Below are 16,257 nucleotides of genomic sequence, written 5' to 3'. Positions count from 1 at the left end.
CTCCTCCGTCAGCCTGGAAGGTCACCCCCAGGAGCTTGATAGTATTCCTACGCACAGGGAAGGAAATGGTCAGCTCCTCACTCCAATGTGGAGACAGAAACATTTCACTCTTGTCCCTGTTGACCAGGGCGCCAGTGGCCACACAGAAGTCGTCCAACACCTTGGTGGCACAAGCGATAGAACGACTATCTGTGGCGACGATGGCAATGTCGTCCATGTACGCCATCACCTTTAGCAGGTTCCCCCCCGGCTCCAGGTAGTGGGTAGCCCACCACCCCTGGATTGGCCCTGAGGGCCTGGAGGAATGTTCCAGGTAGATGACATACAGGAGAGATGCTAGAGGGCACCCCTGCCTAACGCCAGACCTGACATCGAACAGGGCAGAGGGCTGCCGATTGACAACCACTCTGCCCGTTATGTCTGTCAGACAGATTTTTGTCCAGCACAGGAGGGGGCCAGGAATGTTCATTTTCTCTAGCACTCTCTCTAAGCACACATGACTCACCCGGTCAAATGCCTTCTCTTGATCGAGGCTGAGAAGGCACAAGGGGGACCTCCGCTCCCCGGAATGGATGATTAGATCCCTCACGAGGAGCAGGTTGTCATTTATGGACCTCCCCTGCACACTGCAGGTCTGGTCCGGTCCGATCACCGATGTTATCAGGCCTTGGAACCTCCCCAAACAAACAGACAAACCTACATGTAACAGGCCCCGCCCCTTACCTGGGACCTGTAACACATGGATAGTGCAGTGGGGGGGTAGCACTGCTGCATCACAGCAAGGTGGTCCTGGGTTCAAATCCCGATCGGCTGGGGCCTCTCTGTGAAACAAGCCGCTCTTCATCGGAATTCCGCTGTTTGTGTGAGGCAGGTAGCTTGACGACTTTAGAGCCTAGAAAAGGATGTCTCAAACTCAGAGTCATTAGACACAGTTAATACACCGTTAGTGGTTTAGCAATAAACCAGCTCGCTAGTTTAACGTATCATCAGGTCGAATAAGTTAGATTTATACAAGTGAATAGCAGCGGGTTCTGACGTTACTCGTTAACGAGCGTAATGATTTCAGTATGATTGATGGCTATCAGCAGAGCATTATTACATCAAGCTAACGCGCGACCAACGGAAAACTGTTCAGATGAATCTTAAATCGCGATAAACTCATAGCGATACAGGCACTAATTCACAACGAAATGTAGGCTCATGGAAAAGGGGCTATGAAATGACATGAAAAACGATAGTTTCTGAGATAATACCTACACAGCAATATAGGCTAAACATGGTCTCCAAAATAGATTTTTTGAGTAAAATTAAATGCCTTCAAGGGGAGGCATGGATGGTGCAGTGGGGGGGTAGCACTGCTGCCTCACAGCAAGGTGGTCCTGGGTTCAAATCCCGATCAGCCGGGGCCTCTCTGTGTGGAGTTTGCATGTTCTCCCTGTGTTTGTGTGAGTTTCCTCCCACAGTCCAAAGACATGCAGGTTAGGCTGATTGGAGAGTCTAAATTGCCCGTAGGTATGAGTGTGTGAGTGAATGGTGTGTGTGCCCTGCGATGGACTGGCGACCTGTCCAGGGTGGATTCCTGCCTTTCGCCCCAATGTATGCTGGGATAGGCTCCAGCCCCCCTGCGACCCTGTTCAGGATAAGCAGGTTAAGATAATGGATGGATGGATGGATGATTACAGCTCATGAAAATCTAAAATCCAGTATCTCAAAATATTAGAATATTACATAAGACCAATCAAAAAAAAGGATTTATAATGCACAAATGTCGATGGTGCTGTGGTTCTTCATTTCACCATAATTTAATGCTTCAGTGCGAATGTGCAGTCTGTTCAATCAATTACAAATACCTTAAAAAAAATAATTAGGTAACACTTTACAATAAGGTTACATGAATTGGCATGAACTAATGTAGGCTAGTCGTTATCTAACTGTTAGTTGCTGTACAACTTTATGTTTTTTTAGGCTAGATCATTAATTAATGTTAACAACTAGCTACATTAGCTAGTTAATGCCAATTCATATTGGAATGATAAAATAATTTATGGTTAACACTAACACTCATTTAGCTAACTATTTCTTCGTCAAAATCGAAAAGCTCGTCCTCTAACTCGGCAAAGTCAGAGCGGTCCGTCATATCACTCAGGCTAGTCAAGTTAGGTTCTGTGATATTGTATGCTATTATGCTATTTTCGTGGGAGTGTCATGTGGTGGCCATGCATAAATCAGTCTCTGCATTCAAGGGTGGAGTTTGAGCACCTGTTACTTTCTGGGAAACGCAGGCTGGAGATTCAAGCCAAACACGTCCAGTGAAGTTTTGCCCCATATTGAGGAAATGGCTACACTGACGGTGATTTAAAAAAGGCCTACAAACATAATTTAAGCATTTAATTCAAATAAGCTCAACTGAAACAAGTGTGCTCCTTTAATAATAATAGTAATAATAATAATAATTGCCTTCCTCTTGTCTGCAGATGCTTGTCAGCTCACACTGGATCCCAACACAGCAAGCAGAAATAATCTCTGAGGGTGACAGGAAGGTGGCACTGACAACAGGTTGTGAGGAGCAGCCATATTCTGATCACCCAGAGAGGTTTGCAGAGAAGGTCTGTGTGGGCGGTTGAGTGGAGTGGTATAGGGGCTGATATTGGAGTGCCTTTTAAAGGTATCAGCAGGTGAGCTTGCACACATTTGACGCAGAGTTAACTGAAACTCTCTATCCTGGGTTTTTTGTCTGATTCCTCTGTGTCTGCTGCCTCCAACCAACTCTCTTCCTCCTTCTTGCATAATAACCTGCTGGACCTCCACCAGTCTGGACCCCACCTTTGACACAGTCAACCACTTCATCCTCCTATCCTCCCCGGCATATACAATGATATGTGGCACAGCCTTAGACTGGATTAAATCTTATCTCTCTGACCAGTCTTCCCAGGTGTCCTGGGCTGGAAGAGTGTCAACCCCTCACCCCCTTGTTACAGGAGTCCCCCAGGGCTAAGTCCTTGGCCCCCTCCTCTTCTCCATTTACACCAGATCCCTTGGCCCTGTTATCTCTGCTCATGGCATCTCATATCATTGTTATGCCAATGACACCCAACTCTTTTTCTCCTTCCCCCCATCAGACACACAGGTCTCTACCCGTATCTCCGCCTGCCTGAGAGACATCCAGAGCTGGATGGGAAACCACCACCTAAAGCTCAACCCAGGTAAAACAGAGGTAATCTTCATCCCTGCTCTAACATCTCCCTTCTGAGATTTTTCCATCTCACTAGGGGTTACCACAGTGACCTCATCCCCTAGTGCAAGAAACCTTGGAGTGGTGATGGACAACAGACTGTCCTTTTCCGAGTACATCGCTACGGTGGCCCGGGCGTGCAGATTTTTCCTGTACAACATCCAGAGAATCCGACCCTTCCTCACCACCTACTCCACTCAGCTCCTTGTCCAAGCAAGACTATTGCAATTCTCTGCAGGCTGGCCTTCCAGCATCTACCATCAGACCCCTACAACTGATCCAGAATGCCGCAGCCAGTCTGGTACTCAATGTTCCCAGACATTCACATGTCACCCCCCTGCTCAGCAGCCTCCACTGGCTACCTGTTATGGCACACATCGAATTTAAAACATTGGTGCTCGCGTAACAGGCAGTTAAGGGATCAGCCCTGTATATATTTCAATTGCTTATCAAGGCATATACACCAGCAAGACCCCTCCGTTCCGCCACTTTGCCCCTTTCCACGTTGTGATTCCCATTTTGCCCCTTTCCATGTCAAATTTGAAATTGTACCACTACCCAAATGCTTACAGACTGCACTGTAGCTCCCCTGCAGATCTTCTCTAAGTGTAGGAGGTGATCTCAGATAATAACTTGTCTTTCCTCTATCATGATCTTTCTTGACCTCTTCAGTGTTTGATACAGCTGTGAACCTCCATTCCACTTTGGTGGGGATGGATATATTGGATACACTAGGACCTCAGTGTTATGACCCTCAGTTACAGACTGACAGCTCAACTGGATGTAGCACAAGTAATTGTATGTCATCGGTATCAAGGTCCGTTATCACTGATGCAAAAATGATTGAGCATTGAATTAGAAAACATTGAAAATAGCTTTTTTATACATAGAAAAGCTTATTAAACTATAAACAATGATGCAACTGGGTTTGGGTCAATTGCATTAAAATTGAAAATTGTGCCATCACTTCATGCAGTTCATTGACGTGTTGGTCATATTTCCCAATTCCCATAGTCCCTCTCCCAGAAACATCTAACTCCTCAGAATGTGTTACATTCTCAAGTCTATAATAAAACCTCTGGTTGTGTGAAACCGCGCCAACGTGCTACCAAGGACTCGATTGCGCATTCGGTAATCCAATAATATGCCTCTAGTAGACAATCCCTCAGGTAACCACGAGAGGGCAGCATTGGTCATGAAAATGACTTGGCTGGGAAATCTCTCCACTGAACAATGGGCATCAACTTCTACCTACTATTCTCGGCCATCGGTTAAGAGTTTACTTAATATATTTGTGTTCTCCGACTTTCTCCACATAAATGTTTCTCTGGAAGTAATAATGCATTTATTGTCATCAAAATGGTTTCGTCTATCCACAGGCTAAATAAAGGAGCGCAGTTATATTCACTGTAAGGTTGTATATAACTGTCCTAACTGAGTGGAATTTTCCAAAAAAGTAATTGTATAACTCCTTATTACAAAAAAATGGAATATATGTCCCCTGACTTGACTTTGGAAAGGTATCCGTTCAGGGCTTGCGAGTTCCTTAGTTTATCGTTGCTCATACTTTCGGTTGGAAAACAAGGCTGTGCCAATGCTACATACATGGTTTCCCTATATAATATAATATACAGCTGTAAATGTATGGACAGTGTAGTTTGAAAGAAGCACATCTCAGAAAAGTGAATGTGGCCGGTTAGCTCAGTTGGTTAGAGCGTGGTGCTAATAACGCCAAGGTCGCGGGTTCGATCCCCGTACGGGCCAGCTACTTTTAATGATATTGACTGTTGAAGTCGGATAAACATTTAGTAACAGACCGCTTTCATTGTAACAATTATAATATATTGCTCAATGCTAATATACGTACCACAGGCTATAGCAACATGCAGCATACAAACGAAATTGAATGATATGACCTTGCTTACATTCCACTCGCGAGAGTAAGTACTATCAACGGGAGTTCGTTCTGTATCGCGAGATTTCCGTAGTTTCTGTCTGAGCAAAGTGGTCGGGTAATGATGGCAGCGGGGTTAGCTAGTTGGCTATAATTTGAGATGGATTGAGGTATGTGGAGCAATACTTACTGCAGCCAGGTAAGGATAAATGACTGCTGCCTGCAAAGCTTTTATTCTACATTTTTATGAACACAATCACAAACGTATGTTATTTGCGCTTGACATAGCTGGTTATCAATGTAACTCGCGTGTGAGCCAACGAGAATTACCGCTATGTCACATTTTAACCGCACTTCTTGCTAGCTAGCTACCTTTGTATCATATTGAGAACGCTATCGGGGTAGCTAAATTCAATTACTAGCTTTAGTGTATTTTTCAGTCGGCGTCACACGACGTCAGCTAAGTTAACTGTCGATATTGGGCACGCAACTAGCTGAGTTAGTTAACGACTAAGGTAGTCATGAATCAGCTAATGGCAATTCACCAATCGACTGTTAACATTAGTTCGTTTACCAGATAGCTAAGTTAGCTTGTCAGATAAAGAATGGAGATAATGTAATGAGCGATTTGGCTAGTTGTCAAACCATAATCAGTAATTCTGATTTGCTAGGGTTGTGAGGGTTCGGCGGTTTTGTTTTCCCCCAAAATGCCGGTTAGGTTGATACTGTTAATTTCCTTTCGTTCGTATTCAAAGTGGGTTGTAAACGGGTTGGGTATAGCTAAAGTTAACGAATTGATGAATTGGTTATTAAAAACGGGTTAGTAATCAAATTAGATTATTAGCATTAACTAGCTGCCACATTATGTTATCAAACGCGAATATGACGAACTGCGTCATCAGACTGGTGAAATTGGGGATAGCTAGGTTAGTAAACAAGATTGCTAACTATCTGAACAGGCAATTAAGTTAGCCCGCAATCTTTAGCTGAGCAAGTTAATGTATGGCTATACTGATACTATTCTGAAAAAGAAAGAAAAACAAAACATTGGACACGAACAAGGTATTGTCTAGTCTTAAACTGTACATAGCTAGCCTTGCTAGCATAGTATTAAACCGTATGTAACTGCCTGTCATTAGCTAACTTGCCTAATATTACGTTTCATGGCGGTTGTTGAAGCTAGCTATGTAGCTAACTATGTAGCTAACGTTAGCTAAATTAAACGTTTATTGGAAGTTATCGAGAATAAGCATTCTTCTGCCATCAATAGACAATAGTAACTCTTGGTACATAGATCTGTCTCGAAAGATTGTAATTTTACCATTTTATTTTGGGTGCGAACTGAAGATTTGTTTTAGAAAACAACCTGTTTATTCGCCATAGTCTGGTGGTACTTGGATTTACCGCAGCGTTTCATGTTCGAACAGTAGGTTCCAGTGTTGTCCCCCTCCCCCCCCCATCCAAATTCTGCCAGGATGTTCCCAGGCCTGGCCCAAAGACCGTGGCATGTCTTCTGTCGAGTTTACCTGCAACAGAGAGCCCCCTTGTCACAAAGAGCACCAAGACTGGGACGGCCATGTCAGTGTGAGTACCGTGTCCAACTCCTGCCGTCAAACCCAGTCTGTCAAGTCATTGTTGGGTGAGGTGCGTCTTTCTGTACAACTGTTTGGGCGAGGTGCATGTTTCAGTGTAGGTGTGTAACGTTAGCGTAATGGTGATGGAATTGGTCTTGCAACTCAGGAGGTTGTAGGGTCGGTTTACAAGTATGGCGATGCCACCTTTACCCTTCATCTGGCTACATAACATTAATGAATTCAGTACATAGTTCTATCTATAACGAGTGTAAACTGTTCTGGATAAGAAACTGTCTGACGAATGCCTAACTGTAATGTGACTATAATTCATCTGTTTATGAACTTGGGATACATGTTTCATTGAAACTGTTATAACCTTGTCTTCACATCTAATGTTAATGTAGGGTCTAGGCTCTAGGCTCCTCAACACACTTGTCCCTGGGTTTGATTTGCACTTCATTGTAGGTCGCTCTGGATAAAGGAGTCTGCAAAATGCCTGTAATATAATGTAATTTACTGTATTATCCCATTGTAAGCAGCAAGGGGAAACACAACAGAAGATTTATTTGGGTCATATGTGTAATCAGGCAAACCAGGCTGTGCATTAAAGCGTTGAAAATTTGCAGTTGTATATTATCAAATTGCCAGTTTGCATATTTGACATTGTAACATATGATTCATGAGTACAGCTTGTTATTTACAGAAGCAAATAAGGGTAAATCATAAAAAGGCTGCTGAAACATAAAATGTTGAATACCCCACCATATTTCAAACATGCTGTATTTTAGTACAGATACAGTTTTCTGACAACCACATCTTAATTTCATCAGCATATGTACATCTTACTCAATATACCCAATACAGTTTGTGCTGTGATATTTTAAGGGGTTAATTGCTGAATTGTCAGACTGTGAGCCTGCCTTTGCAATTTCAAGCATATAGAAAGTTACATTATCGGTTTTATTTCTGAGTACCAAAAGTTCCACCTAATGATGAACAACTAAGTAGGATAGCCAATCTTAAAGTTAGCCAGTTATTGAACTTGTTTGTGAGTTTGCTTGCTCGATGTGGTTGTTTTGGCCTTGTAGAATAGTCTTTGGAACCAGTCTTCCATAACCCAGTTGGTTTTCTGCAGCTGACAATATAGGTACATGGTAAGGATGAAGACAATTATTTTTTGCATAAATTCCCTCTGTCTGTACTCCATTGGAGTTTGTGGCCTGAGTGTTTTATTGCATGTGCCTCTACTGAAAAACAATGGCTGTACTTGCTCTTAGGAGGACAGTGTGGAAGTACCCCGTTCACACCATGGATTTGGGATAGTGACAAAATGGCTGTGCTTGTGCAAGTACAGCGACAAGGGGGCATGTTTTGTGGTTGTAGCTAATTTTGGTGTGACACCAAGAACTTCCCAACGATCAATTATTGTTAAGCAATAGTAAGCATCAGTTTAACAATATTTTCAAATGTACTATTTAGTCATCTATTGTTGATGTAGTGAGAAGGCTGTTTTATGTTTATTAATCCCATATTTGTATCCTATACTATAATATTTGTAGTGTCATTTAACATTAAGGATTCTGTAGATATGATTTAACTATGTTTTTTGTTGATAGACAATGATATTCCCTCCTGTTGATTTGTGTTTTGGTTGTGAATTTGACTCATTATACCCCTGTGTTCATTTAGCAGACAGTCCAGAGCAGCCTGAAATATAGGAGCAATATATGCAATTGTGCGATTTATGCAATCGTGCCAGGTCTGGAGAACGCATCTATTCATTCTCTCTGTTCCAATACTTTTGCTCACCTAAAATTTGGTGGTCTAATACCAAAGGTGCTAAGCTCTAAGTAGTTTTAACACATCTAGGTGTAAGTAACAGGACATAAAAGCTCTTGTTTCATATTCCTCTTTTTAGCTCAACCCCAGATGTATTCAGTGTACAGCAAAAACAAAGGAATTGACCTTGCTGTTCCAATACTTTTGGGGGGGACTGTATACATAATGGTGTTTTCTCCGGTTTGGTGCTTTTGTAATTTAGCAAAGTGTAAGAAGTATACTTCCCTGCCCTGTTGATTGCCACTTGATCAGTCTTGTAATTAACCAAATAGAAATTAGCCATTTTTTTCCACCTGTAAAGATGATACATGTACTTGCAATTTTTTGCAAAAAAAAAAAAATGCTCAAAAGGCATGAAAAAAAACATTTTATTATCTTGTCTATATCCTGAACTAAGTAGATTAATGTTACGCCTTCCAATGTAACCGTTCCGATTGGATCTGATGCGTTAAAACGGCCAGTCTACAGTAGCCTATATATTGTTTCTATAAGCTGATATAACTAACTATGCTGTTAGCTACTGTATGCTCCCCACATATAGACAGTAATGAACGTGGGCTTCTGGGACACTTTCTTTTAAAGAAACAGGGCGCAGGCATCCGTGAGTCAAGTTGCCCTTCCGTTGTTGTCCACAGGGTGGCAGGGTGCAGGCGGGGTGCACAGCATCTGGTTCAGTCTCCCAGACAGCCCTGTGGCAGCTTTAGCGGTGGCTCAGAACCATTACTACTCCACGTCTAGCGGCAGTAAGGATGGGTCCTCGTCTGGGCCAGACAAAACTGACACAGCCGAAAAGACTGCGGAATCTCCTCCAGAGCCCACTGTGCCCGGTAACGGCTACTTCACTTTCCAACGTCTCTATATTTTATTTATTTATTTATTTATTTATTTTAAACGTCTCCTGAATATGCATCGGTTTCTGTATACAATGACTTAAGTCACAAAAGTAACGTAAGGGCAGTAGTGTTAAAATGATTGTTATATTTATTATTTATTATCAGTTTATTAATTGGCTGAATGTATTCCCCTCCCCACATGTTTTTCATGGCGTCACAGTTGGAAGTAAAACAGGTAAGTGTTCGATCAAACCAGCATGAGATGTGGCTACCGGTTTGTTTTTTGGCACTTAGATTTATGCTGCTCTAGAGAAGTAGTTCAGCAGCCGGTTTGTTTTTTTATTGATTCAATCTGTTTCCCTTTGTAGCACAAGATCTCACAATCCACAGCCCAGTCAAGTCTATCCAAGTGAAAGGTACAGTAATGCAAGATGTGGTTTGTATCCTCTGTCTCCGTCTGTGGGGCCAATAGTGCTTCAGTACTTAGTTTATAAACTAACCAGACTGTCAACTTGAATGTTTTTCCATCGTGTCATTGTAAAAAGTTCCTGTTGGTAACAGGTTCTGATCAGTTCTGTGTTGCTACGGTTGCCCTCCATGATCTTCAACTACACCCCTTCAAAACTATTCATAATGAGTCTCCATTATAACATTAGGAAATTCAGCAAATATTCTTAAGATAACATTTTTGCTTTACTTGATTAGTTAAGTCCTGAGAAATAGCATATGATGCTCTTCTAGTGTACAGGTATACTACGAAGGGGTTATGTTCCTGAGAAACTGTTTGTTAACCAAAATTTTGTAAACAAACAGTATTTATCATTGATTTAATAGAGATTCTTTCCGCGTAGTTGATAATGATAAAGAAAAAAATTATAATAATCTTTAGGCCTATTTTCATTCTTTGGCAAACCATTGGAACATCAGTGTCATTATTAAATTAAAGTAATGACAGAAACTGCAATGGCAACTCCATTTAAATAACACATTTTAATTTCGTAACCAGAACATGGCTGCCAACGTTGTGCCTATGGCCAGCAATGTGCATGGATGGAGGCTAATGTGATGTTCTTCTCAGCCACCAGTCACTGTATAGAAATGAAATGACCGGTGCAACCGTAACGACTGAAAAGTAGAAAGTCTGCCTAGCAAACTAATTGATCAATACACGGGCAGATTTAATGTTCGGTTTGTAAATTTCTTCCATGCTTAAATGTAATCTCCATTTTCATATGGAAGTTGACTCACTTTTTGGCTGGAGTAACTGTTAAATGTAGTAAATCTCGGATCTTCGTTTCAAGCACTAAAGGGCAATGTCAGTGTCTGCTTTTCTGTAAAATTTCGCTAAAGTGAACTTTCATTACATTACATTAATGGCATCTTATCCAGAGCGGCTGCCCTAATTCCATTCGTTAAATTAAAAAAAAAGTCCCTAAAATGTTTGTGTTCCTTAATGTGAATTTGTAAATGGAACGTTCGTAAATCGAGGCATACCTGTACTAGGAATGGTGACCCATGATAAAAACCTGAGGTGGGATTTGTAGAGTTGACCATCTGGTTAGTATATACTCTGTTTTATAACTTGGGGCACTGCAGGGCTGTTTGTAATGTCGATTTTAGCAAACCCATGCAGGAAAGACATTTGTAGCAAGATTGCCCATAATCCATAGTGGTTTAGGGTTTGCTTTTCACACAACAACCACCAGGTGGCAAATGTGCGGGTAGAGGGCAGGGGTGCACAACTCCAGTTCTGGAGGGCAATTCTGTGTGCTGGTTTTTGTTCCAACCGATTAACTTAGTTTTACAACAGCTGGCTGGAGCACTGCAAGATCCTTAGGATACTTGCAGTCAGCTGGTGCTTATGCAAATATCTGATTGAGGTGAAATTGAGCCGATTAACTAATTAAGAGCGGGAGTTGGTGAAAAATCCTGAAACGGATCAGCCCTCCTTGTGCACCCCTGGTATAGGGTATATCTTCCACTGCAGCACTTAACCTCATTAGCACTGGCATCTCACATGTAACCTTTAAAGATTTAATGGTACAATAGGTAATTTCGGACTTCCAACGGTCAAGAGAGGAATAGCAGCAACAAACACCTTCAAACCACAACACTGTTTATCCCTCCCCCTTCTCTGTAAACGCACTAATGTTGAAACGCCATTGGCTGTGGCAATTAGAACTAATTTGCTTGCAACCAATGAGCTTGAATTATTGTACATTTATACAATGTTTTGGTACACAGTGTCGGGCCATCAGCTTTATATTTTGAAACCCGAATTTAAGGAATATAAACACAGGCAGTGGGTGAGTCAACATGTCAGTGATTTCAACATTTCAGTGATTTGAAGGGATTTACAATAGTCTTGTAACAATGTTTTAACACAAAAATCTTACCTATTGTACCTTTGAATTGATCCTATAGTGGTACTTTTGCTGTTTATCGATGGTGCAACAGACATTTTTAGTTCCGTTGACCGTAATCGAATGCTTTAGTTTTTATTGTTCTACTGACCAAGTAGCCGACTGTTAAAAAGCTAATTGCATGGGTTAGTGCTATTGGCTTATGCTTGCTGCACCATACTAACCTCATATGGGGACCAGTAAAGGTCGCACTAGCACTTATTTCTTGTAAGTGTTATCACCACGTCCATACATTGTGCGATTCCGGCTACAAGTGTGTTTACTATCCTATGTGTTTCTCAAAAGTGGATCAGTCAAATATCTAAATTATAATAGACACAAAATGAAACAAAATGTTTAATTTCTTCAAATTGTAATGATATATTTATTTATTTATATATATATATATATATATATATATATATATATATATATATTTACTGACATGTAGATATGATATCCTATACAATGTCTATACTATTCTATACTCTATCTTTATATCTATGTACTGTTTCATTGATTCATTGATTCATTGACTGGATGTTTGAGTTGATTGACTCATGTCATGTTATACAGTCCCCCTCTTTTTTTTTATATACACTTTTTCTATACACTGAAGACAATTGAGTATGAGGTCAAAAGATGTACATGAGATGACCGATCCAAATTTCAGCTTTTATTTCCTGGTATTTTTATCTAGATTTGTTAAAACTTAGAACATATCACCTATCAGACCACTCAATCTGAGCAAAAGATGTGTCCTGTTAGATTGATTGGTTAAACAATAAATTGTGCTGAATGTCTAGTCTTGGTTCTATCCTTGGCTTTTGCCTATAAAGACTGCATTTGTGTTAGAAAAGATGAACCAACATGAACGCCAGACAGCTGTCTGGGAGAATAGCAAGCCATTTTTAAGCTTAGAAAAGAGGGAAAATCATTGGGGATAGCTTGTACAACAACTTGAAATGTCCTGAAAGAGAAAGAAACTGCTGGCTTACTGAGCAACAGAAATTGAACAGGTCGACCAAGGAAAACAACATCAGTTGATGACAGAAACATTGTAAGAGCTGTGAACCCCAAAACATCAGTCAGTAATATCACAATCTCCACAGGGCAGGGGTGCAGGTATCGCAATCAAACATTTGAAGAAGACATAGAGAACAGCAATATAGAGTGTGTGCCACAAGATGCAAACCACTCATCAGTAGTAAGAATCGGAAGGCAAGATTACACTTTGCAAAGGAGGACAGAGATAAGCCACAAAAGTTTTGGAGGTTTTACGGACTGATGAGACCAAGATTAACTCTCCCAAAGTAATAGAAAGGCCAATGTGTGGAGAAAGAAGGGACCTCTTCATGATCCTAAACATACAAGCTCATCTTTGAAGCATGGTGGAAGAATTGTCATGGCTTGGGCTTGCATGGCTGCTCACTAATCTTTATTGATGATGTAACTCTTGATGGTAGCAGCAGGATGAATTCAGAAGTCTACAAAAACATTCTGTAAGCCAATTTACGGTGGCATGTGTCCAAACTAATTGGGAGTCATCATGCAGCAAGACAATGACTGACCACACTGCCAACACAACAAAGGACACAACAAAAGTGGAAGGTTTCAGACTGCCCAAGTCAATCACCAGACCTTAACCCAATTGAGCATGCATTAGACCTCCTGAAGAGGATTGAAAGGAAAAACCCCCCCAAACCAAACAACTGAAAGAGGCTGCAGTAAAATGCTGAAAAAACATCACAAAAGAAGAATGCAACAGTTTGGTGATGTCAATAGGTTGCAGGCTTGATGCAGTTATTGCAAACAAGGGATCTGCTACCAAATATTAAGTGTTATTTACTTTCATTTCCTGAAATATTCTGTTCCAATACTTTTTCTCGCATAAAAATTGCGTGGTCTGATACCAAAGGTGCTATCTTCTAAGTAGTATAACACATCTAGGTATAAATACCAGGAAATAAAGGCTGAAATTCTGAACTCAGAATTCTGAATTCTGTCTCGTGTTCATCTTTTATCTCAACCCAAAATGTATTCAGTGTATTGCAAAAACAAGGGAATTGTCTTTTCTCTTCCAATACTTTTGGAGGGGACTGTACAAGCCCCAGACCTGTTCTTGTTTATGCAAGGTGACGAAGACAGAAGCCCAAACACGTCCGTGCCCAAGTTAAAAAAAATAAAAATAAAAAAAGAATAGGCTGACTTGCTGTCCTCTCTCTTTACCAGCGATGACCAGCTTGAGATGCCAGCTACCTATCTGTTTCAAGACATAGCTTGAGCTGATCAAACCATATTAAGTATGGAGCTGGTCTAACTGGTCAACCAGCTACCAGCTGTTTCAAAACCTAGCTTAAGCTGTTTTTTTGCAGCAGGGCTTGATATTTGTTTGCAAAGCCGGACAGGGATATAATGTAACAAGCGACCATAAAACAATGATATTGTTCATTTCTGCCTGTGAACTTGTGAGGGATAAAGTGATGGGGTGTTCACCCACCCCTCCCCCGCAAGTGCTAATGCGTGTAGCTATGGCTCGCTATTGATCTGAATGACTGTAGATTTCAAATAATTAAACATTTCAGGGTGATGGCTGAAAAAACAAGTAAATTACATTACATTACATTACATTATTGGCATTTGGCAGACGCTCTTATCCAGAGCGACGTACAACAAAGTGCATACCCATAACCAGGGATAAGTTCGCTGAAAGACCCTAGAGGTAATTAAGGTATACTTATGAATAAAATTGTAATTCGTCACCAATTACCTGTATACTGTCATGGGCTAGTACTTTGGTGAAAAAACATTACTTTCATGGTACTAATTTGTGGTTACTTCCGCAAACAGACTTTTCAGATCTTTCATGATAATGAGTGCTTTTCCTAATGAAAAAGACCACTGTGGATTAGTGTGCTAACATATGCCACCTGGTGGTGGTTATGCAAGCAACAAGTACTTACTGTGGAAAAAAAATCTCCTGCTGTCTGGCAGATCTCCTGAGGCAGAAGTGCCAAATGAACCACGAAACCACTGCAAGTTAACTCCTGGTGCAACCCAAAGGCTTGTTTCATCAGCTCTGCTTAACAGTCACTTTGGGGTATCTCTTTGGGTACTTTCCTTTACGTAATTACCACAATGGGGGTTCTTTCCTCAGTGCGGGCTGTACTGAAGAAGAGGGAGTATGGTGCGAAGTACACCCAAAATAACTTCATCACAGCTGTTAGAGCCATGAACGAGTTCTGTCTGAAACCCAGGTAAGAAGCCCAGCACTCTAAATGCTACAACATGCCTTCATTCAGTCCATGAGGAAATTTCTGGTCCAATTACTGGCCTAGTAGGACGCACTGTTCATTTCTTTATTTTGTGTCGTTAACATAACTGTATGGTTCTTTATGTGGTTAGCATAACTCCCCTCCAAAAGTATTGGAACAGCAAGGCCAATTCCTTGAACACGAGACAATAGTTAAGAATTTCAGGTTTTATTTTCTGGTATTTACACCTAGATGTGTTAAACTACTTAACATAGCACCTTTGGTATCAGACCACCAATTTTTTGATTAACAAACTGTTACATTCTTCTTTTGTGATGTGTTTCAGGCTTTTACTACAGCCTCTTTCAGTAATTTTTTTTGATCTCCTCTTCCTGAGGTCTAATGCATGCTCAATTGGGTTAAGGTCTGGTGATTGACTTGGCCAGTTCTTGGTCATTGTCTTGCTGCATGATGAAGGTCCTCCCAATTAGTTTGGACACATTTCTCTGTAAGGTGGCAGACAGAATGTATTTGTATACTTCTGAATTCATCCTGCTGCTACCATCATGAGTTGCATCATCAATAAAGATTAGTAAGCCCACTCCAGAAGCAGCGATTGAAGTCCAAGCCTCCACCGTACTTCACAGATGAGCTTGTAAGTTTTGGATCATGAGCAAATCCCTTTTTTCTCCACACATTGACATTGGCCTTTCCATCACTTTGGTTGAGGTTCATCTTGGTCTCATCAGTCCATAAAACCTTGTTCCAGAACTTTTGTGGCTCATTTCTGTACTTTTTTGCAAATTGTAATTTCATCTTCCGATTCTTACTACTGACAAGTGCTTTGCATCTTGTGGTATAGCCTCTATATTGCTGCTTTTTATGTCTTCCTTGAATGGTTGATTGAGATACCGTGACCCCTGCCCTGAGGAGATGTCACTGCCTGATCCTTTTTCCTCACAGCTCTCACAATGTTTCTCTAATCATTTCCCCACTTCAAAATGGCTTGCTTTTCTCCCAAAGACAGCTCTCATGGTCTTCATGTTGGTTTATCTTTTCGGACAAAAAAGCAGTCTTCACAGGCGAAAACCCAAGGCGAAAACCAAGAGTAGACATTCAGACCTATTTATTGTTTAACCAGGATACATCTGGGCAATTTGCTCACCTAAAAAGTGGGTGGTCTGATCTAAAAGGTGATATGTACTTGGCTGTTTAACAAATCTAGGTAA

General features: G+C 41.1%; 1 protein-coding gene and 1 non-coding gene across 4 annotated transcripts in view; both read left to right on the top strand.

Moving 5' to 3' along the window:
- The first annotated feature begins 4,922 nt into the window (after positions 1 to 4,922).
- Positions 4,923 to 4,996, top strand: trnai-aau (transfer RNA isoleucine (anticodon AAU)). Its single transcript has one exon. It is a non-coding gene; the product is annotated as a tRNA-Ile (tRNA).
- A 191-nt stretch (positions 4,997 to 5,187) lies between these two features.
- The window catches only part of slc30a9 (solute carrier family 30 member 9), a 29,134-nt gene continuing 18,064 nt past the window's right edge, over positions 5,188 to 16,257 (top strand). The window contains exons 1-6 of one of the 3 annotated variants that reach the window (XM_061252561.1): positions 5,188 to 5,325; positions 6,554 to 6,710; positions 9,175 to 9,366; positions 9,593 to 9,607; positions 9,741 to 9,788; positions 14,932 to 15,031. In XM_061252561.1, the coding sequence (XP_061108545.1) occupies positions 6,602 to 6,710; positions 9,175 to 9,366; positions 9,593 to 9,607; positions 9,741 to 9,788; positions 14,932 to 15,031 (464 nt within the window). In that variant the 5' untranslated portion in view covers positions 5,188 to 5,325; positions 6,554 to 6,601. The remainder of the gene's footprint in view (positions 5,326 to 6,553; positions 6,711 to 9,174; positions 9,367 to 9,592; positions 9,608 to 9,740; positions 9,789 to 14,931; positions 15,032 to 16,257) is intronic. The other 2 variants (XM_061252562.1, XM_061252563.1) reach the window with 2 other exon arrangements.

The sequence above is a fragment of the Conger conger genome, chromosome 8 (genome assembly GCF_963514075.1).
Source record: "Conger conger chromosome 8, fConCon1.1, whole genome shotgun sequence".
Lineage (NCBI taxonomy): Eukaryota > Metazoa > Chordata > Actinopteri > Anguilliformes > Congridae > Conger > Conger conger.
This window is presented reverse-complemented; position numbering and strand designations above follow the sequence as displayed.